The sequence below is a fragment of the Lissotriton vulgaris genome, chromosome 2_1 (genome assembly GCF_964263255.1).
Source record: "Lissotriton vulgaris chromosome 2_1, aLisVul1.2, whole genome shotgun sequence".
Classification (NCBI taxonomy): Eukaryota; Metazoa; Chordata; class Amphibia; order Caudata; family Salamandridae; genus Lissotriton; species Lissotriton vulgaris.
The window spans coordinates 1,719,009,284-1,719,033,086 of NC_141687.1; the positions used below are offsets into that span (position 1 = coordinate 1,719,009,284).

General features: G+C 48.5%; 1 protein-coding gene across 1 annotated transcript; it reads right to left on the reverse strand.

Moving 5' to 3' along the window:
• Window positions 1–17,337: 17,337 nt before the first annotated feature.
• TNNI2 (troponin I2, fast skeletal type) lies at window positions 17,338–22,168 on the reverse strand. Its single transcript, XM_086957715.1, has 5 exons — window positions 22,019–22,168; window positions 20,903–21,031; window positions 20,308–20,397; window positions 18,933–19,109; window positions 17,338–17,721 (listed from the first exon to the last, which is right to left on the reverse strand). The coding sequence occupies exons 2-5, from the start codon at window positions 21,023–21,025 to the stop codon at window positions 17,626–17,628; spliced, it is 486 nt and encodes a 161-aa protein (XP_086813841.1). The 5' UTR covers window positions 21,026–21,031; window positions 22,019–22,168; the 3' UTR covers window positions 17,338–17,625.
• Window positions 22,169–23,803: the final 1,635 nt, after the last annotated feature.

Below are 23,803 nucleotides of genomic sequence, written 5' to 3' on the forward strand. Positions count from 1 at the left end.
ATCACCAGTTTGGCTACCATCTTCCGTAACCCCCCCGGCTCGAGGATTGAGAGCTGTGCGCAGGGTACGCTACATACTGGCCTATGAGACTGAGACTGTCCCGCTACCCCCTTTCATGAAACCTTGAGACTTTGGCGATCCCTTGATCGTGTGTATATAAGAATGCTAATTCTTTTTACTTGATTATAAAGAAACTGATATTGAATACCCGCGGTGTGGTGTCTGTTCATAAGTGTGGTGTGGTCCTCGTGTGTACAATTCAATACTATACCCACAAAGAATTAAAACAATTCTGTAAAGACTTCCACATCGCTACCACTGGGTTGAGTACCAAAGACGACTTCCAGAAATCCCTGACGGCCTGGGTAGAAGCCGGGGCCCCCCTCCCCACGACAAAAAGACATGGTGGAGAGGAGGCGCCGCCGATCGAAACTGATGACTGAGGGAAGAGGGATCCGACTCCCTACAACGGAATGCCAGCACGGAGAGAGGCCTGTCGATAGAAGAAATGACAGACCGAGAGCGCAACCGAAACCACGAGCTAGAACTGGCCCGACTTAAAATCGAAGGTGAAATAAAGCTGGCGGAAAAGAAACTAGCAGTAGAGCAATTACGGCTGCAAGGAGAATTGGAAGAAAAGAAGCTCCAGCGGGAGCACGAAGGATAGAAACTCCAACTCGAACACGAGCGCAGCTTGAAAGAGTTTGAAATTAAAGCCCGGAACAAGGAAACCCGACCCCTGGGGAACAGAGACCCTGGTCCCCCGGTCGAACCAAAAGTACACATCCCCAAAGATGTGGTGAAGGAATATTATAAAAATGACGACATCCAGCAGTGGTTCAAAGCGTACGAGGTCGCCATGACCGCCCACCGAGTACCTCAGAAGGATTAGGGGGCCGGATTATGGGGCCACTTCCTCAGGGAGGGAAGAGACACCATGCTGAACCTGCCCTCTTCCGTCATGTCCTCCTACCCCCATATGAAGGACGCCCTCATGGCTCGATATGGGCTCACCCCGGAGATATACAGGCAAAGATTTAGAGACTGCAAAAAGATCCCCGGCACCACATGGGTAGAATATGTGAATTTCTACAGCCGGGCCTTGGAAAGGTGGATCAAGGGCAGCAAGGTGACCACCTTCGAAGAACTTTTGGACCTCATCCCATATGAGCACCTATCGAACAATTGCTTTGTGGAACTAAGACAGCACCTTCTGGATAGCAAGTTGGCCGACCCCAGGAAGTTGGCTGTCGAGGCTGATCGATGGGTGAACACAAGAGTCCCACGAGGTCCCGTGGGAGACTAGGGCCGAAATGAACAAGGGTCTCCACGTGAGAGGGGCGCAGGGAGTCAGAGTAGACAGAGTAGACAGAGGGGTTCCCAGGCAGGGCCTCCCTGCAGCCCCCCTAGAAACCAGCCAGGGACCCTCCCGCCAGATGAAAGGGACGGATTCCCTCCCGTTAGACAAGGACTCAGAATCAGCACAGCTTGCTACCGATGCTAACAGACAGGGCACTATGCCAATGACCCCAACCGCCCCTGTTCAAGAAAACCCCTGCTGCCAGTCCCCCTGCGCGCCACCTCGCCAACGTAGCCCTAGAAGAGGAAGAGATAGAGGACCCCGAGGGGTGGGAACCAGCAGCCATGACCTTAGTCTCCCTGGGGGTTAGAGTAATGGTCCCCGGAACCTTCCTGCCAGATAACACAGAGAAATACCGACAGCAGGTGACTGTCAACGGGCACCGCATAGGAGCTCTCCGAGATACCGGGGCCAGTATCACTGCTGTGAAGGAGCACCTAGTCACTCCGGACCAGATAGTACCCCATGCCTCCTGCAGAGTGATCTCCGCTCTCAACTCCATCCACACCTGTAGAATAGCTCAGGACCCATTCGAGTGGGAGGGCGTCTCGGAGAGTTACGAGTAGCAGTCCGCACCGACATGCCCGTGGACTGTCTCCTCGGTAACGATCTAGAGAGCTCCCCCTGGAAGCAAGTAGAGCGAAAGACTTACCTCGAGATGGTGGGCCTACACGAGTGGGCCTGCGTGACCACCCGATCCATGACGGCCCGGGTGTCCGCCCCCGAGGAGGTGGTACCCGAAAACCCTCGCCCCGTCTCTGCCGAGCCGGAGGGCAGCGGGCAGACAGAAGGCCTTGACCTCTTTCCCGGCGAAAGCAGCGACCCCGACCCAGGTCCCCTGGACCAAGCTGGTGAGCCAGCCCCGAGCACGGACGATCTCCCCGAGTTGGCCCAGTGGCGCCAGGAGGGGGGCCCTCTCGAGAGGAGTTCTGCCTGGAACAGACTTCCTGTCCCTCTCTAGTGGGGCCGCGGCAGCAGGCCGCTGCCCAGGCCGCTGGTGACCAGTCCGGCTCCTACCACATCTATTGGGAAAATGGCCTGTTATATAGCGAGCAAAAGTCCGCCGAACTAGGGTCAGCCCGAGTGCTGGTGGTACCCCTACGTTTCCGCGGCTTTCTACTGAACCTGGCCCATGATGTGCCCTTGGCGGGAACTTGGGTCAAGACAAAACGTACCACTGTTTGGTCTCCCATTTCTACTGGCCCAACATGCGCGCTGATGTGGAGGCCCACTGCAGATCCTGCCCCACGTGTCAGGCCAGCGGAAAGAGCGGAGGGAGGCGCAAGGCCCCCCTCCAACCCTTCCCCGTGGTCAGTACCCCCTTTGAGCGGGTGGGAATCGATATCGTGGGGCCTTTTGACCCCCGAACGTCCTTAGGACACCGGTTCATTCTGGTCCTGGTGGACCACGCCACCCGATATCCCGAGGCCATCCCCCTCTGAACGGTGATGGCCCCCGTAGTGGGGCGGGCCCTCATGGGGATCTTCTCCCGGGTGGGATTCCCGCGAGAAGTAGTGAGCGACAGAGGAACGAACTTCATCTCAAGGTATATAAAGTCTCTCTGGCAACAGTGCGGGGTGATGTACAAGTTCACCACCCCATACCACCTCCAAGGTAACAGCCTGGTCGAGCGGTTCAACCGCACCCTCAAGGGGATGATCATGGGTCTCGAGGAGTCCCTGAGGCGCAAATGGGACGTCCTCCTCCCCTGCCTCCTGTTCGCGTACCGTGAAGTCCCCCAGAAGTCCCTGGGGTTTAGCCCCTTCGAGCTGCTCTACGGGCACCCCGCCCGAGGACCTCTCAGCCTGGTCAAGGAAGGGTGGGAGACGACGTCCCTGGAGCCCCCACCAGATGTGTTTTGATACATTCTGGCTCTTCGAAACCAGACTCGGAAGTTCCGAGAGCTGGCCGAGGCAAACCTCGAGGCCAGTCAAGAAGAAATGAAAAGGTGGTATGACCAGAATGCCACTCTGGTCGAGTTTCAGCCCGGACAACAGGTTTGGGTGATGGCCCCTGTGGAACCTTGTGCCCTGCAGGACAAGTGGATCATGTCCCTTCAAAGTGGTGGAACGAAAGAGCCAGGTTACCTACCTCATCGATGTACAGTCCCCGAGGAACCCCTTGCGGGTTCTTCATGTGAACCGCCTTAAACCCCACTTTGTGCGGTCCGAGTTGAGTTTACTCCTCGCTACCGACGACGGAGCAGAAGAAGAGATGGATCCTCTCCCCGATCTCTTATGTACGAAGGAAAAAGATGGCTCCGTAGAGGGAGTGAGTCTTGCCCCCTCCCTTACCCCCGAGCAGTGCGAGGACTGTCGCCAGTTATTGGTTCTCTGACCTTTTCTCCCTCGTCCCCGGAGTCACCAGTTGGTGCGCCCACGATGTGGACACCAGGGACAGCCCCCCGGTACAGCACAGGGCCTACCGCGTTCCCGACCTATTGCGAGCCTGCATCAAGGCCTAAGTCTCCAAGATGCTAGCCATGGGAGTGGTCGAAGCCTCCGACAGCCCATGGGCCAGCCCCGTGGTGCTGGTTCCCAAGGCCGCTGCCCCTGGCTCTGTCCCCGAGCTGAGGTTCTGTGTGGACTACCGAGGGCTCAACGCAGTCACCAGAACCGACGCTCACCCCATTCCCGAGCAGACGAGCTCATTGACCGCCTCGGGTCTGCTCGATACCTCAGCACCTTCGACTTGACAAGTGGATACTGGCAGATCGCCCTGACAGAAGGGGCCCGAGAGAGATCCACCTATTCCACCCCGGATGGTCACTACCATTCCCGGGTGATGCCCTTCGGAATGAAAAACGCCCCCGCCACCTTCCAGAGACTGGTGAACCAGGTACTGGCCGGGTTGGAAGAATTCAGTGCCGCCTATCTGGACGATATTGCGGTATTCAGCTCCCACTGGACTGAACATCTCCTCCACCTCCACCTCCGGGAGGTCTTGTTAGCCCTACAGATGGCGGGTCTCACCATCAAAGCCAGCAAATGTCAAATCGGACAGGGGTCCGTGGTCTACCTGGGGCACCAGGTCGGCAGCGGCCTCGTAGCACCCCTCCAACCTAAGATCGATGGGATCGTGGCCTGGGAGGCCCCCACCACCCAAATGGAGGTACGGGCGTTCCTAGGGCTCACGGGGTACTACCGAAGATTCATAAAGGGGTATGGCAGCATCGTAGTGCCCCTCACGGAATTGACCTCCAAAAACCAGCCGAAGAAAGTTAGCTGGACCCCCGCCTGCCAAGTGGCGTTCGAAGCATTGAAACACGGCATGTGCACTGCCCCTGTGTTGCAGGCTCCCGACTACTCCAAAGAGTTCGTGGTCCAAACAGACGCATCCGAGCATGGCATCGAAGCCGTCCTGTCCCAGATGAACGAGAAAGGCCTGGATCAGCCAGTGGCCTTTATTAGCCGGAGGTTACTCCCTCGAGAGCAATGGTGGAGGACCATCGAGCGGGAGGCCTTCGCGGTGGTTTGGGCCCTGAAGAAGCTGAGGCCCTTCCTGTTCGGTCCTCACTTCCGGGTCCAAACCGACCACTGACCCCTCCGGTGGCTAATGCAAATGAGAGGGGAGAATCCCAAATTGTTGCGATGGTCCATCTACCGCCAGGGGATGGATTTCACTGTTGAACACCGGCCAGGTGTTGACCACGCCAACGCAGATGGCCTGTCCTGATTCTTCCGCTCAGTGAAGAGAACCCCCAAGGGGATGGGTAGTTCTCTCCGCCTTTCAGCTGGGGGGGACGCGTGTTGGACCTGGCCTCGTGGCGTGGTTCCCCCGGTTACTCAGCTCCCCGATAGCCCAGCTCCGTACTTAGAAACCCCTGGCTGCCCTGCCTATGTCCGACCAAATGCCCACGGCCCGCATCGGCTTGTCCCTGGCGACCTTCCCAGGCCGCGTGCCCCAAATCCGCAAGGCCCCATAGGCCCACCACAGCCATTTTCTCTTCCCGAGATCCCTGACTCCGTGGGCCTAGCACGACCCCAACCCCAGCGCAGCTTAAGCTCCAGACGCGCCAGCCCCCGTTGGGAGGGTGAGGGCTACCCTAGTGAGAGAAGACAAGGAGTTTCGATGGCACCTCTGGCCTCCCCTGAGAGACTGGTTTCTGTCACACCTCTGGTATTCCCCTTGGGGCCAGTTTCGATTGCACCTCTGGCCTCCCCGAGTGCTGGATCCAGACCTGCTGGGCATCTGGGAATTCCCGGACGCATCCTCAAAGGGATCAAAGGACCAACCGCCGCCCCCAAAGCCTCGGACCTCCGCCTGCAAGGGTCCGGACATCAAAGGGCCCCTGGACTATATCAAGGCCCGCCTCTGAACTAGCGGGCAGTTGTATCCTGGACAAGAAAGCCCTGCTGATCTGATCGCGGCTGAACTGAACCTCGTAACTCTTCGAGCCCTGCTGACGCTGTTGCGGCTCATTCTCGGAACTGGAACATCAGAGCCCTGCTGACCTCGTCGTGGCTCAAACTTGAACCCTGAAGATCTGCAACGAACATTCTGAGCCCTGCTGACGTGGTCGCGGCTCCTCACGAACTACCCTCCGGATCGAGCCCTGCTGACTCCGTCGCGGCTCGAGGAGTACTCTAGTCCGGCTGGACTATCGACGCTACCAACACAAGTTGAATCATCCTCCAGTGAGTAGGATCACCAGTGCGGCTACCATCTTCCGTAACCCCGCCGGCTCGAGGATTGAGAGCTGTGCGCAGGGTATGCTACGTACTGGCCTATGAGACTGAGACTGTCCCGCTACCCCCTTTCATGAAACCATGAGACTTTGGCGATCCCTCGATCGTGTGTATATAAGAGTGCTAATTATTTTTACTTGATTATAAAGAAACTGATATCGAATACCCACGGTGTGGTGTCTGTTCATAAGTGTGGTGTGGTCCTCGTGTGTACGATTCAATACTTGAGGTCTTCCCCGGCGGGGATCTCTCGTTAAGGCTCGGCATTATTGGTGGGAGAGGCGGGTCACGGAGAAGTCGGCTAGACATAACCTGGCCTCTGGGATCGCCCTTCTAACAAAGTTCTTCTTTTGCAATGTTAGCTAATGTAACATGAACCAAGCATTATAGAGGCATGAGCTTCCAAGTGGAGGTGTTAATCAATTAATTGAGATAATTAAAAATGCTGAGCTGGGTCGAACCCCAGCCTTCAGCAAACTTAGGTGGAGTTTCACATCCTGTGATCTGTTTGCAATTACTTAAGAGAAATAGTTTTCATCCCAACTTCATGAGTTGTAAATTCCATTTAGATCTTCCCAGAAGGTCTCTTTTCGCCTTGCTTTATCCAAGTTGCAAACCGCTCTCGGTCGATTGCTAATGGCAGCTCCTGCCCCCCACATTCAAGCGAACTAAGGTACTTTAATTCCCCGGGGTTGACTCAGTGTGAGAAGGGTAATTTGTCTGTCTAGAACAAAGAGTTTGGCTAGCAGCAGCCCGGTAGCATATTCATAATGAGCATCAAATGGCCTACATTGTGGACTCAGACAGCACCAGTTATGAAACTACAAGGAAACTGCTGAGTGACATGTAAACTAGAAGACATTCCATTTTTGCAAGCACTATAGGGACGAAAAAAGTGAAGATCGTTTTAGATTTATTCCCAGTTAATGGGCACGGCAGCAAAATGAAAAGACTGAAAAGTGTGTGCAATGATCTGTGAAGTTGCTGGGTGCGTTTCTTTTAATGCAAATCTTCATTTTCAAGCAGGTGACCTGGAAGTCTCCTCCATATGGCCAGTGTTAAAATAAAAATTGTTAAATGGAGATAGCGAGTTGGTAGAGCATTATGATCCACCGTTTGAAATTAAAAGTGTCATTTCAAACCTACCAGTCAATGGGTATGAATAAAACTCTGGATACGTGGCGCAGAAGAATTGGCACGCCCCGCTGCTCGGCGAGGGTGCTCAGCAAAGGAATCCACGGACCCCTGTTACTACCACGAGCCTTGCAACATATTATTCACCACATCCTGTTTGCAAAACACTATCAGGCTGGCAGATGAATTTATTTAGATATTTCAGGGTTACAGCAGTCTTTCTGGGCTACTTCCTCCCTTCAGTCATTTTGTGAGTGAATGACCTTTCTTGCCAGCAGGGTCGCATTGGTAAGGCGAGCAATGGGTGATGGGCCTGAGGCCTGCCAAACAAGAAAACATAAAGCGCCATGAAGCAACAAGATCGGGGAGCAATACTAAGAAGTTGTGTTGGAGGGAAGGGGAGAGGGAGACCAACATCAGACAGGCACCTCTTTGAGAGTAGGAGTGCATGTCCAAAAGTTGTTTTTTTTAAATACTGGAGCCTGCGGCCACTGGAAGGGCACTTTCCACAGGAAGCTGACTTGGTCCATGCTCCATGACAGGACACACACAAAGCCCCAGGAGGAAGCTAAGGCAAGGAGGAGGCTCTGACCAATAAGAAGCAAGGCATTGAGTGGCGTTGGAGCCACCAATGGAAAGTAATGGTATGTAAGAGGTAAGCTTTTTTTGTTTGCAAGAGATTTTGTAGTCACAGCGCAAGCGAAACCTAAAAAAAACAAGCATTGGCAAAGCCAATAGGTCTCACCTATGCGAGAGCTATTAGCTGTACCAATATCTTTTAGACATGTTGTAGAGCAGCATGCATGCTGTGCAGCATGGTTGAAAGTTAGAAAAAGAGCACTAAGATGTGACCAGTGCTAGCCTCGTCATATCATTTTTTTTTCTTATGACGGGTGAGAAACATGGACAGTGAGAGGGAGGGAACAAGCAACATGGACAACAGGAGGGGAAAAAGTGGTATGATGCAGCCAGCGTGGCTGCTTCATCACCCTTTTTTTAATGGCAGGTTGATGTTCAAGGAAATGTTTGAGGAAAGCTGCAGTGTTTTTTTGTTCTTGTTGCCTATTGGCACATTCAACAGCTGCAGTGGTGAGGTCAAAGGGGAGGGGTGGGGGTGGGGGGTTGGCAGGGACAAATAGAGATGAGGTGGCCGGAACTCGTAGCACAAACCATACAATCACTCGATCTACTAGTCAGTTTTGGGTTGGTTTTCTGAAGGGTCGCAACAGGCCAAGAGTGCTGCTCTAAGCAGGTGTGTGGTGGGTGCTGCAGCACCCTCTCTTCTAAGTATATTTAAAGAAAATAAGGGTATGTCACGTGTAACAATGCCAGATGGATTTTATCACATTTCTTTTTTCCTTAGATTTGTTAATCACTGCTCCTTGCACTGAGATCTTTCCTTGAAATATATTATAAATGCATTAGAAGTAAACCCTATCCCTGTTCTATGTTTTATTAATGAACATTTTAAATTGAAAGTGTAAGCACTGGTACACTTCCCTGCGCATCCGAGGTAGGACTGGCATTCGCTGGGAAAAATACAGGGTATTTGTGCATGTTTGAAATTTAAAAGTAAAAAATACACCATTTGCTGAGTTTTCCCTTTTTTCCATTTTTCTTTAACTTGTCTTGACATGTAATGTGACCAAAGAGCGAAACAACCAGCCAGGGGGTTCCTTGACCAAAGATACCTGGCTTGGCTGAACAGTGGATGAGCGTGTCCAGTCTCACCCCTCATGACCTCCCTGTACCTTCCAGTAACTTATTTCCCCTTTCTTGTACAGTGTTGTGACTGGACGAAAACACACAGGGCACAGTGAGGTTTGGGTAGAAGCTTATAGATTCAAGATAGCACAAAAAGTGTCTAATGGGAACATACATACTTTTGAAGTTCTAGTTTACTATTACTTTTAAACCTTGAACTCTGTTTAGTCGCCCCTGGAAAGGCTTAGGCAGACGCCCCAGGATATAGCGGCATGGATTAGCAAATTTAGCGGCACAAAAATGGAAATTTAGCGGCACAAATATGGAAATTTAGCGGCAATTTTGCGGCATTTTATGTGGCCATTTTTCCTACAACAAACACAGATATCTTAGTTTTTTAGTTATTTAACAACATGAAGCTATGTATATTTGGTTTCTTTACAATGTAGACACTTTGGGGCAGATTTACAAGCCCCTTTCGCTGCTTTTACGCCGCCGTTGCGCCAGAAGAGGCGTACCATTGCAGGTCAGTTTGTGTCTTGCAATAGCCTTAGAGCTTGGTGCCACTGTACCTGCTGCACTAATGATGGCTATACCTATTGCCCCTTTACAGTGTATTTTGAACACGACCTGATATCCCACCGGATGCCTGTTTGACAGATCTAAACACTAGAGAAAGAGCAATCAAAACCGCCAAGTGGTCACTTGTTAAACAGTAGCGAACTGCATGTTGGTACTTGCAGTTTCGTGGCAAAATGTCAGCCTGCAAATCGTCTCCTATTTAAAAGCGGGGACTGGTTGAAGTTGACACCCATGACATGGGGCCACTTTACGCCCGTGTTAAATTTCTCGCCTCTAGGATTTTTCTCATGGCTCACTCCCAGGGGGAAATGGTCTGCAATAGGTGAGCTCGACCCTCTGACTTCATCCCTTGTTTAGCGCGCCTCAGCAGATACCCCGTCCCGTGTGCACCTCAGCTCTCTCGGCTGAGTGGTTCTGTCTGTTTATCTTGAGGGACAGACATCTCTGCACGGCGCTCCGTCTCGAAGCCCGCGAATAGGGTGACCAACTGACATTGGTGCAAATTCAGGACGGTGAGTGTACAAATTCGGGACAAAGGGTCAAAATTCAGGACACAAATTCAGGACAGGAGGTCAAAATTCAGGACAAAACTTCAGGACAATAGGTACGTTTTAACACATCAGAGGTCGCGCAATAGTATATAAGTAAGCCCAGCCATTTCCAAACATATTCAACCGTTTGCAAACCTATCCATCATGTATCCTTCCATCTATCATTTCACTCATCCATCCCTTCATCCATCCCCTCCTCCATCCTTTCACTCATCTCCATTATCCATCCACCCTTTTACCCTATCCATCTGTACACTTATCCATCCACTCCTCATCCCATCCATCCATTCACTCATCCATTCAGCCATTTACCCTTTCACCAATCCAGCCATCCTTTCACTTACTAATCCTTCCACCCATCCACTATTTTAGTCATCCATCCATCCTCCCTTTCTCTCTCCATCGACCCTTTCACTTAGCCATCCTTCCTTCCATCCATCCTTTCACCCACCCATCATCCATCCATCCATCTGTCCTTTCCCTCATCATCCATCCATCCTTTTCCCTCATCATCCATCCATCCTTCTACCCACCCACTCTTCATCCATCCTTCCCCTCATCATCCATCCATCCTTCCCCTCATCATTCATCCATCCATCCATCCTTTCACCCACCCCCTCATCATCCATCCATGCACCCTTCCCCTCTTCATCCATCCATCCACCCTTCCCCTCATCATCCATCCTTTCACCCACCCCCTCATCAACCATCCATCCATCCCCTCATCATCCATCCATCCATCCTTCCCCTCATCCATCCATCCATCCTTCCCCTCCATCCATCCATCCTTCTCCTCATCCATCATCCTTCCCCTCATCCATCTTTCCCCTCATCCATCATCCAGCTACCCTTCCACCCATACATCCAGCTATTTACATTTTCTCTCCATCCGTCCCCTCTCATCAATCCATCCATCCTCTCTCATTATCCATTTATTCAATCTTTCATTCATCCATTCACCCTTTCACTAATTCATCCAGCCATTCACCCATCCCTTCACTTACTTACTCACCGACCTTTCCATATTAATCTTGAGCTGAGCCCTTTTGAGAAGAGGCCCATCAAGAACTTCACCCTCGCTGCAGGGGCCGTTCCAGGACTGGGACAGAAGCCACCCAGGGCGGAGACAGGATCCACCACAGGGGGGGACAAGAGCCATCACGGGTGTAGGTGGACTGGAGCCACAACATGGGGTGACAGGAGCCATCACAGGTGGGGGATGGACTGGAGCCACCACATGGGGGGACAGGAGCCATCACTGAGGGGAAGGCAGGAGCCATCACAGGAGAGGGAACAGGATCCACCAGGGTGGGCACAGGGGTGGGCATGCAGTATTCTAGTATCATCTTGGGCTCCTCGCCCCCTCCTGCACAAGACAACGAGAAGACAGGCTCTCTGTCCAAAATGCCATCCCCCACTGTGATGTACAGTACTTACAGGAGATACTCTAAGAGAACTGGTTGAACTGATTGTCCACCATACTTTGTTAATCAGTGTGGGTGCGTTTGTGCCATTTCTTTATTTTCTTACATTATAGACTGCATGTTGAAGAACCGAGGTTTGCTTACAATTTAGTGACAGTAATTACGCTCTGTGAAGAGAACCACGTGCTGCCTCGGTGTAATCAGGGGTGTAATCTGGCCGAGTCTCGGATGTTTGGGGCCCTGGGTAGAAATGGAATGTGCGAGCCCCCTCCAAATAGCAGAAACATGATGCATTCAGGGCTGTTTGCATGTGAATAGATGTCGCTGCTCCTGAGCCTGCAGCCCCTCCCTCTCAGTCACCTTCGCAGCGCCTCTTAACAGGTCAGCAAGGGCTGGAGGTGTCAGGGCTGCCCCCCCCCCCTCCTCTCAGTCACCTTCGAAGCACCTCTTAACAGGTCATCAAGGTCTGGAGGTGTGAGGGTTGCCACCCCGCTGTGCCTCTCCAATGCTGCTGAGTATCTTGGCTGCTAGCCCAATTCACAGGCGATAGCCACATAAAGCAGACCCCCAGGATATAGTGAAAAATGCCGCGATTTCTACAAAAAATGCCGATTTCGCAGGCATTTTTGTAAAAATCGCTGCATTTTTTAAAAAGTGCCGATTTCGCGGCAAATCGCGAAATCGCAATATCCTGGGGGGTCTGCTTAGGTACCTTGCAATACACACTTGCTCAGTGATCCCGGTTTTAGTAACAACTGTACTTGTGTGGTGTTGCCGCAGGCCAGCATCCCCACAGGAAAAATTATTCCAGCGCCATTGTAGGTCAATATAGTGTCAATAGACAAACCAGGTTTACACGGTGGGGACAAAGGCCTTTAAAGTCTTCAATTGCTTTCACCAAAAAGCAATAAGGCAGCAAACTCAAGACCTTTTTTGTCCTGGTTGGATATTTCTTCATTGCTATGGAGTTCTCTGTCACCATGAGAACCTGATGCACCTGTGACCTTTGATACTTGTGTTGCCATGCCTGGAACCAGCAACACTCAATGGTGAGCATTATCTAGTGTTCTGCCCTTATGTCTGGATGCAACAGGAGTGTCATGTGTATGCATGCCGCAGAGCTGCAGCTCAGACTAAGAGTGGGGTGGGAACGTGACTTGACCTCTTCCTATGCTAATGTGCAACTGAACGGGTTGGATTGTATTTTGTTGTACAGTTCTGCATACCGTCATCCAAGACTGAAAAGCAAGTCTTAGGTGTGTAACTGGCAGTTTGTTTGGTAGAGGTTGTGAATACATATTCTTATAGTACTTTGGCCAGGGTTTAAGCAGTTGGGTAGATGTGTCTTGGCACTAGGTTGAGAAGAGCTGTGTCTTCACTTTTCAACAGATCTTTACATAACCTAGAGAGCGTTGCAGAGGAAAGCCGTGGAGAGACTTGTGGACAATGCACAGTGCTGAAATGCAATATCTCATTGACTTGGAGGCCATAGACCCATCTGAGGGCGGGTATGATATAAGCAGCGGCTTTCTTCTATAGAAGGCCTGGAATCAGGGCCGGCATTAACACTAGTGGCGCCCTGTGCGACAATCTTTGTTGGCGCCCCACCAGTGACCGCCTCTACAACGGATTCGTTCACTAACACCGCTTAACAGTGCCCCTCAGTCTCCATAACCACTGTCTCTCAGATTCAGTTAGTTTTGTAGCACCACTCATACCAGAGTAGGGTGTCAGAGCACTTTACATCACACACACATTGCACAGAGACAATCATATGTGTGTAAATCAGTGTATAGGAAATGTTACATCAGACAGGACTACAAGGTGTAATGTAGGAGTGACATGTCAGTGATAGTGGTAGGCAATATAGTTTAAAAGTCCTTATTCTGGAAAAGCGCAAATTCAGAATGTATAATGTAACATCATTGTTTGGGGTTCTCTTTAAAAATTGAACTGTTTTCTACCCAAACGAACACTATTGTCAAGATTAGGATAATAAAAGACTGGGCAAAAACATATAGCTCTAACTATATACCTTGCAGTTTGCATGTCGTTCTTTGATGACAGTTAATATATCAATGTTCTATGTTTGGATTTTGACTTCTAGACAAGTAACAAAAGGAGCTCTCTTACAGAAGCAGTAACCTACTGACCTTTTTACATTATATGAACTTTGTTATCTGCATGATACACGTTCTTAGCAGCAGGCATTTTAATCCTCTGCACTACCGTAGGATGAGTCAAAACTTCCACTAGACAAATCTCCGGTCTCTTTCCAAGAATACGATTGATCATCAGAGTTATCTTGACATTTTAATTGATGCCTGGAAATTGCTGGAGGCCAGGAACATGGCAGGAGGTGCTTTTAAAGTGATAATGTACTTGCAAACATGACACCCTCACCCCAAGTCAGCGCCCGGTGCAGTGGCACCGATCGCACCGCCTTAGAGCTGTGTCTGGAATTAGAGCCAATCAGATACCTTTGCCTTCTTCATTCATGTGACCTGTCTTCCATCAGGTTCAAACAAAGATGATTTTTAATATTTGAGCATTTCCTAGTCATTTGGGAGCACTTGGATTTTATTAGGAGACCCATGTCTAAATGGATTGATGTGAATTAGTGCCAGGTTGAATATAGATGAGGACCCAAACCCCAGACTACCAAAATAAAACTCCAATCCTAAGTGGGGATTGTTTTTCCAAAACTGATTCACCATGTTTTGTTCTGCAGGTTTTGATTCCCAGAGATTTGATATGACAACAATTCTGGATGAGCACCGCGGAAGCCCATCCTGGCTAGAGGTGTAATCAGAAGCCTTTTAAGGAGTAAAATATTCTCACCAGCTGGGTCTTTTTAGTTACGTATACGTCTGGGAATTGCTCTGCATGGGTGTGAATATTGGATTTGGTGTCCTAGCACAATGTCTAACAGTAAAGAAAAACACAGCTGCGAGACCCTAATCCTCCAGGAAGACCAGATGATAGAGTTTGATATGCATGAAACACTTTAGAGAACATTTTTTTTGTTTGTCGAGCTTTCAGTGATTAATTTTCCTGTTTGATTGCAGCATCTTTGAAGCATTAGCTACAAGCCTCACAGTTTACTTAATTTGAACACAGGTGAGCTAGGAAGCAGGGTGATATCCAACCGGCAGCTTCTATCTCGTCGTAGCCTTTTTGCTGCATGTACACCTACCAATCTCTGGTTAACTCGACCTTTCATTTCTCTCATAGCCTAGCTTCCATCTCAATGACAAAAGAAACTATTAACCAATGATGAACTAACAAGAGCATGTGAAACTGCCAGAGGTAGAACAGACCGGTGTCCCTTACTGGGCCAACAAAATTAGTTGATAACCCCATGTCTTTACTCTGTGGAAGTATGCGTCTTCCTGTCTGCTTAGAAGACTGAGTTCTGGCAAAACAGTTTGCGGGGCATAATATGAACAGCATATACTAGAGACATTTTTGTTTTCACTACATATCATCTTTTGAATGGTTCTATTAATCCACGTCTATAATAAATACATATTCTTACTATAAACAATATTTGAGATTGAAAATGTATCTTTATTGATTGCAATAGAATGTGCTACTCTGTATCCACTTCAACCATCACACCTCCTCTGATGATACATTTCTCGACTGCTCAACAATAGCTATCACTGGAGAGTCAAGCAAACAAGTGTCTTTTTAATCCCTGCAATGCGAATATTGGGGGTCCTCGGCCAGTAAACAGAAAAGGCAACATAACCTTTGAAACTTAATCTGGGGAAAAAGCCCAGCAGGCACCTTGATTCCACAGAGGTTACAACATATAATCCATTTTTGCGGTCACCCTTGGATAGAGCGAAACATTTGTCAGTGATTCATGGCAAGCTTTGTAACAACTCTCTCAACAACAAATAATACTCCTAAAAGTAATAGAAATTTTCGCCAACTTCTTGGAAAAATAAACCCACAGAAAGTGCACTTGAACATATTTCAGATTCAAGCACTATTACATTTTTGCTTAAGTTATTCAACTTAATTCAAGTTAGTTTACATGGGTTCCAATATTTCAGAAACATCTGAGATATTTATATTTTTTATATATGGAACACTTCTCACCAGCTGCCATCCTGCCAGCCATATGAGTGATTATTGGTATATTAAAAGTAAGCAGACAACTTGTCTTCCAAAAAACACAAGAAATTCTCCACCCTTTGTTAATAACCTGTGCAATTAACATTTTGACAGCAATTATAATTACATATGATCGCCATAAAAAAACGTTTATCTGATTTCTGGACCTTTTTCATCTATCAGCTACTGCATTCTATAGCCATCGTTAGAAAAATACAAGATGGCAGCCATTCCTTGGCTGTGTTGGATTCCGAGCTAAAGCACTTTCCCTCTGACCCACACTCAGTATATCTAATCACATAACATGCACTACCCAGAAGAGCTCAAATAAAATATGTAATTTCTTGATTTTATAATTTGGGAGGGAGCTGCAAAACCATTATTCCTCTCACCATGCTCTTTGCCTCTCAAATTGTGCTCTAGCTACATTTTGAGATTCTATTTTACGGGAAACCAGATGTGTTCATACTAACATTTCCCCAGCATTTGTGATCACAGATCACATGAAAATCACCTCAGCGTCCGCCAAGCACTTAAAAGTTGCCTTTTCTATGAGGCCTTTTTCTATTTCTCTGTAAACCGCCTGCATGATCATGCGATTCACTCCTCACAGACTAGCTCCGAGAGACCAATCAGAGCACTCACGTTCCTTGAACATGTGCTTGTTATCACCAGGTGGGTTTGAGATCTCATTTTTCACACTTATCAGTGACGTCAATTGGGAAATCAAGTCACATTGGTACATCCCAGATTCTGGAATGATTTCCCAACATGGGAAATGACAATGCTTATTAGTGTGAGAAGGTGAGGCTTACATCCCCCAAGATGTTCCAACTCAGAGATATTTAGTTAAGACTTGCCTTCTTCATGTGCTGCCCTGGAATCAAATGTACTTCTTTTTTTATTAATACCAAAACTCTGCATATCATAATACTGACAGCTCAGTGTTCTATCATAGAAGGACTCCAAAGAATATATAAGAAGCATTACACAATTTGATATTATAGCACTATTTGGAGGCAATGTCACATCTCCAAACACGATAGTGTGCAACTTGGGATCCCTGAATTCAGCTAGTGGCTACATGATAAAACGGGGGTACCTCGGCTGGGCAGAAACATGTATTTCTACCACTTTTAGTATTTCTTGCCCTGCATTCGTGACAGGAAAAGTAAAATGAGAAGTACCACACAGAAACGCAATGTCAGCTAGATGCCCTGTGACCTCACAAAGGGATGGTTTGACATTTCTGGACACCCAAGCACAAGAAATGCAAAACAATGTGTTCTAAATAACAAATGTAAGACAGAAAAAGTTCTAAAATAGGGAAACGTATCTAGCATAGCTGACTCTCTTCAGCAACAAATATTAACAGAAAAGAAGGAAAGAGGAGCAAAAGAGTAAAAGAAAAGTACCTTGGCCCTCATTATAAGCCGTCCTGTTAATTGCAATAACAGCTGATACCGAATAGATCTTAATTAAGACATTTATTGCAGGGAAATTCCTGGTATTTACCACAACATGCAGATTTTGGTGTTGTAAGCAACCAATTGTGCATGTTATTCCCCCAAAACTCATAATAGGGTGGTTTGCACTGCACTCCATAAATTCTGACTTGTCAGAGCCAAATTTTATCAGGTGGAGTACATAGCACACCAAAGACCAAGCTGCTTGTAAAGAAGGTATCAGGGAAAGAGACAAGGAACAAGACAAAAGGACAGACGACGTGAAAAGAGAAAACAAGACAGCCTCCAGGAAGTAACCAAGGCTTAAAAATGTAACCGTGCTGTCCAAGCTTTATTTACACCGTTAAAGTTCACTTTGAAACAACACTATCCTATAAAACGACATCGTTTCATCGGGCATGAGTTCTTTCAAGCTCCAGGGTTGCTCTGTGTCTCCAAAGGCCCAGTAAGACATGAGGCCGCCCTACTGGTGGGTGGACAGACAAGGCAGGGCGTGGGGCCTCTGGAGAGCACAGCTGAAGGGGGTGGGGTCAAGAGGGGGACGTAAGACTGTGATAATAAATACATGAAGGAAGGGGAGAAGGCGCAAACTTAGGCCTCGGACTCGAACATCTTCTTCCTGCCTTCCATGCCGGACTTCTCTTCAATGTTCTTACGCCAGTCTCCGACGTCACGCAGATCCTTCTCCTGGAGGGGAAAGAAGAGAACAGAGCGTCAGACGTCATGCGGCCTATACGGAGCAGTGAGAGAGGGACGCGGAAGGACAGAGTGAGCGTGACGCGACGTAACGTGACGTGGAGGTAGCAGGGAACAGAATGACACCGCAAAACAAAACGTGACACTTGACATTGAGCTTACAGAGCACAGTGAACACAGGATCGGACTGGCCTATAGGGCAATCAGGCGGTGTCCGGTGAGCTGGTTTGACACACCAGTGTGTGCGTGTGCTGGTTGTTTAAGCAGTTATAGAACTGTTTTATGGACAGGTGGGCCGGTTTTTCGGTCGAGTTCTTTGTTATTGCAACTTTTTTGCCTATATGCTTCGCTAATGGGGGCCACTTCTATTTTGGTGAACCGGCTTATGTTTTTGGTGGGTGTCTGACCTAGACAGAAAGATATAGAGCTAGCAAGGCATAAAGTGACAAGAAACTAGCAGAAACAATGACACAGAGATAGGAAGACTACGAATGGCATGAAACTAGCAGTGACTTAAAGCTAGCAAAACACAGAGTGACAGAACTGGCAAGTCTGAGCGAGAAGAACATTAAGTGTTCTGAAATAAAAATAACAGTGTGACACTGAGCTAGTAGGGCAAGTAGTAATATGGAGCTACATCAAGTTAGCAGACACATAAATACTCGACAATGCAATGTCTTTGAGTTTTGATAAATCTGCGACATAAAGTTAACAGAAAACGAGTGACGCGAAGCTAGAAGGACAGGGAGTGCCACTGAGCAGGCAGGGCAGATGCTGACAAAGCCAGCAGCAGTTGAAATGACATTGAGTTCGCAGGAAACAGAATGGCATAGAGCTAGCAGAAAAAATGATGCCAATGAGTTAATAGGGCGCACAGTGGCGTAGAACTAAGAGGCCACACAGCAACACTTAGCAATACAAGAAGTCAGAGCATAACTGCAATACTGCAGCGGTGCTGGGGCACAGGAGATATGAGTGGCTTTGTGTCGCCCAGTTAGCGCTTTTACTCCCAAACCAACAAAATAAGGAGTGTCAAAGATCTAGAAAGCTGTAAAACGAGCTGGACAAACGTGACAAACTGCTACCAAGGCATGGAGTGACTTTTCAGGTGGACAAAACACCTAGCGGTGAACCTAGCGGAAAGGTAGAGCAGTGTTTCTAGATTTTCAGGATCATGCTAAGACAAATGATTAGTTTCGTACCTTGTCTGTGTCTTCTTTCTTGACCTGCTTCAGGTTGGCACGGAGCTCCATGTTGACCTTGTGTTTGGAGCCCAGCAGAGCGCGCAGCATGGCATCAGCAGACATGCGCACTCTCTTCAGTGGTGGCCTCTTGAACTTGCCTCTCAAGTCAAAGATCTTCTGGTTCAAATCTTCCAGCTGAAAGAGGAGGAAAGAAGGTCAGAAAGGAACATGTGGATAGGGGTACACCTTTGCAATGAAGGCTATCGGAATGCCCAAGCAAAAAAGGCACTTATTATTGCCAAAATCCGTATAACTCCCTATCAACAGAGGCATAACATCAACTATTAACACTGGCTGTCCTTGCACAATGTACTTAGTGAGTGCTTCACCTTTTCACCCAGCCTGTGCCTTCTCACACTCAAACAGCTGAATGCACTCCCCAAAAATAGCTGTTAATCAAGTGATAAACCCCTAAAACCTAGCAAACCACCCTCTAACTCACTGCCCTCAACTTATAGAAACCCTCTCCTTAACCAGAAAAGCATTATTGTCACGGCAGGAAACCTGGCACATCCCCATTTTCAACACATTTGACTCCTCTTTTCAAGTCGGTAAAACTATGTCCTCAACTCGACAAACAGCTGTCTTTAAACTAGAAAATTAGTCTCATCAGCACAGCAAAATCTTCTCAGACACGAGAACCATTCTTTTCAAGCCAATAAGCCCCTTTTAACCCTACAAACCGCTATCCTCAGCCCATTAAACAACTATCTTCAAGTCAGTAAAACTATATTCCACACAGCAACCTGAAAACCAGTCTCGTCGACCTGGCAATATATTTTTTAACTGGAATCCCTTCTGAAATGTGGAATCCTCTGCCCCAATTCACCCTATGGCTCTCCAAACCTTGTTAAACCCCCCGCCCTCCGCTCCTCAACCTGCTAGCCTGTATACTTTGTCAAAACAAAGTTTGTGGAGGAGAACAGTCTGTGTGGAAGCACAGTCCCAGGATCACAGGGTGTGGACAAGCCTAATCCGTGAGTATATTCTGGATGGAAGCTAATGGGAAGGGTATTTTGGGTGGGAGCCCAGTCCAGACCGGAAGCATAACCAATGTGGGGAATAGTTAAGTACTGTGGCTGAACAAATAGGCAATGGGTGGGACAGTTTGTAATGAAGCACAGTTCAGGGGACATAATCTGGTTGGAAGCACGGGCATTGTGGGGTATTGCATGGACAACCAAAGCATAGTGGAGATAGGATTTTCTTGCTGGGAGTACAACAGATAGTATAGGAGGGCAAGTCAATAGGGGTGGGGTAGCCTATATATAAGAGCAGCCAATGTGAATGATCCCCTTGAATGACGAGAAGAGCTTGAGAATGAAGAAATTACCTCTTTGCTGCTCTTCTGCACCTTCTGTTCCATGTCGTATCTTTCTTCATCAACCTCATCTATCTTGGCGTGTAACTTTTTGCAATATTCCTGAAAGAAAAATGCCAGAAACCTCAGTTTAGCTGAGACAAATGCCCCCGACTCAACATTCAACCTAATCCAAATTATGTCACAGAAGTCTGTGTCATCCACGCAACTTGACCAGTCTTCTTCCTCCTCCCCTACCCTCATTGATATCTGAGCCAAAGGATCAACAAGTTCACCCAACTGCGAGTCTTCCCAGCATTTACGAGTCAAGGTTCCATCAACCACATTTCTGCAAAAATTGGAGACATTATACATCTATAAGGTCTAACCATGTGCTGCTTTACAAACTACCATAGACATATGGAACATGACTAAAAGCATCCCTGATAGTTGGTGCAACACACAAAGTACAGTGGTGGACCTCTCTGCCAGGAAACCTGGACTGGCGCCCATAGATTGGTGCACTGAAAAGGCCAGGCCCAGATCCGCTGGTAGAGGTCTTGACTTCTTGGCGTTGCACTCAGTCTACAGTAGTTCTACGCGGGAGGCTTTGACTGACTTAACTAACCTGCAGATCTTGCAGGGAGCCTGGCAAGCTCAGGGGCGGGCAGTGCTCTGCCAGGTACCTCTCCTTTTCAGCAGCGATGTCTTGTTCTTCTTTCTCTAGTGCAGTCTTAGCGACTTGCAGCATCAAACTCTGTGAAGCAGACAGGAAGATATATTAGGAATCAGGAAGGGGGTGCAGGACAAGAGTAGTGATGGAGATACAAGATTTAGGGATCCTGGCTTTTGGAATGTAGATGGATCCCCCGTGTGTGGGGATATTTAAGGGCTTTGGTAGAGTGAGGACCGAAGCAGTAGGGGTGGTGGGTGTGGAGGGGAACATTAGAAGTGCTGACTGTGTCTGGATGTAGTAGGGTTACCAACTCTGGGGGATGCAGATCATGCAGTAGGAGCATTGACTCTGGGGGTGCAGTAGGAGTGGTGGGTAGTAGAGGGGCGCATTAGGAGTGCAGACTTTGATTGGATGATGTAGGAGCATTGGCTGTGGGGGTTACTGTGGGTGTATTGACTCTTCGGGGCACCTAGTATTAGCTGTGGCTCTGATGAATGCAATAGGCACGCTGGGCGAGTGGGATTATATTGTAAGGATGGCTGTGAGGAATGCAGTAACGGCCTCTCAAATGTTGTTGGAGTACTCATTCTTGCTGGTGCTGCATGAGAGCTGACTGCGGGTATGCTTTAGGATTGCTGGACATGGGAAAGAATTTAGGGACTCTTGTGCTAGAGATGCTGTGGGAGTGCTGGTTGTGGTGGATGCAGCTTGGGTGCTGGCTAAAGGGTGCAGTCGATCTGCTGGCTGTGTGAAATACAATAAACAATCTCCTGGTGGATGCGGAAGGAACGCTGATTGTACTAATACAAGCCGTGGGTGATGCTGAAGTGGTGCTGCAGCTGTGGTGGGTGTAGTTGATGCAATGTGACATGTTGTACATATACTGCTGTTGAGGTGCTAAATTAAGGGGATGCTGCAGGAGTGTTGCCTGTGTGGCATGCTGCACAAATGATACTGTTGAAGAAGCTGAAAGAGTTCTGGCTCTTGGGATGCTGTAGTGGCCCTGGTGGTAGAGGAACAGTAGATGAACTGGCGTTGGAGTGACACTCTCCTTAGGATCTAACTCACCTTAAGATGCTGCTTGCGCTGGTTGGAGATCTTGGGCTTCTTCTGCAGATGAAAAAAGAGAAATAAAAACACAGATTAAAGGAAGCGCAGTGGAGAGAGGCCCGTGTTACCCATCACACAACCCAGCCAGCTAGTCAGAGTTTGGCCCTCAGAATTTCCTGATGGCAAAGGGAGAACAATGCCATCACTCTCAGAAGAGCTCCCCTGCATCAGAACCTTCACAACTCTACCAGGAACAAGGCAAGCTGCACTTGGAGGTCCCAAGCGCTGCTGTGGGACACCGCCATAGGTGATTGAGATGCATGCTGGGGGCACTAGAGGCATCACCCAGATGCGCATGTTCATGCAGAACTTAAGGTCATATGAAGGAGTCAAGTTGCCTCACAAACAACGCCCAGATGACAAGACAAGAAATAAGGAATACTTACATCATCGCTGCATGGAAGAACATAAGGAGAAAAGGGAGAGAAAGAGAGAGAAAAGGGTATCACTTAATCATCATCAACTATATCATCTTCAAAATATTTGTTTGGTTTCACATATCCTTCACCCCACATTGAAACCCAACTCAGCATCCTTACATCAGAAAAATACACAAGTGTGCACCAGAACCTGAGATGGGAATTGAGCCAGATGTAGACCACAATCACCATTTGCTAACCCAACCAACCACCTCCAATACTCTGTCAACCCTCTAAATCATTTACAGTTCTTGCCACACATCCCTAGCCCACCTGTATGTATCTTCTTCATTTGGGCGTCAACCTGCCCAAAACTCAACCAATCTTCCTCATCCCCAGCTTGTCTATTAGCCGAGGCTCTACGCCTGATCATTTGCAGAAACTCCAGATAGACACTGAAGCCAAACATCTGTTTCTGATCACACGCATGAGCTTCTAGATATACACTGCAGCCAGTGCCGAATCAATAGGCCCTGGGCTCACTGCAGGACAGTGAACTTTAGTGGAGTTTCTCCCGTAGGCTTTGGCATCCAGAGGGTAACCATAGGGCCGGCCGCTCTGGACTGCCTTGTAAGATATGCCAGCTGGCTCCAGTATGTGCAACTGTCAATCATAGAGCGGGACTAGCCAACATAAGATCACATCATCCTGCGGACCTCAACACCAAACCTAGACTGTGAGATGTGATTCCTCTTTTCTCTTAGTAGCAGCCTACTGAGCTGTGTAGCCCATGCACTATTTGAATACCGACAGCTCCTTCTGCAAAGTGGTTACCTGTCTACAGCCAGAGCTCGAGCCGTATGAATGACATATCTGCAGCAGCAGAGCGTGCCACCCATCGGAGATGGTTTTCTAACTGCACAGGTCGCACTTGAACCCTATAAGAGACTTCCTTTTGGCCGCAGACAGCTTTCAATCTATGCCAGCCTCTAGGGAGGGGCAGTCTTCAGCCTTCATTGGTCTCTGAGGTGCTGGAGCAGCAATCTTCTGTCTACACAAGGCTCCGAGGCCCATAGGAGACACCATTCTGCCAGCATAGGCCTCCAAGACCTAGAAGTGACAGCTTCTGCCTGTACAGGCCTCCAACTCCCAATACAATGTGCCTTTTGCCGGCAAAGGCCTCCATTTCTCATAATACAGCGCATTCTGCCTGCACAGCCCTCCAGTTCCTTGGCCTTTTGTCCGCACAGGCGACTGGGGCATATGATAGACAATATACAGCCTGCCCAAGGCGGTGAGACATCCCGCCTGCAAAGGTAGAGCCTGACGCTTGCAAGAGCCCGCGCTTGTCTTTCGCAGCCGGAAGAGGCTAGCACACCACAAA

Coding starts and splice junctions, on each gene's coding strand:
- TNNI2 (XM_086957715.1), bottom strand. CDS start 21,025: ATGCTGCAAGTCGCTAAGACTGCACTAGAGAAAGAAGAACAAGACATC. Junction 20,398..20,902: donor GCTCCCTGCAAGATCTGCAG/GTTAGTTAAGTC, acceptor TTTTTCTTTCAG/GAATATTGCAAAAAGTTACA. Junction 19,110..20,307: donor TGCAGAAGAGCAGCAAAGAG/GTAATTTCTTCA, acceptor CTCCTCTTTCAG/CTGGAAGATTTGAACCAGAA.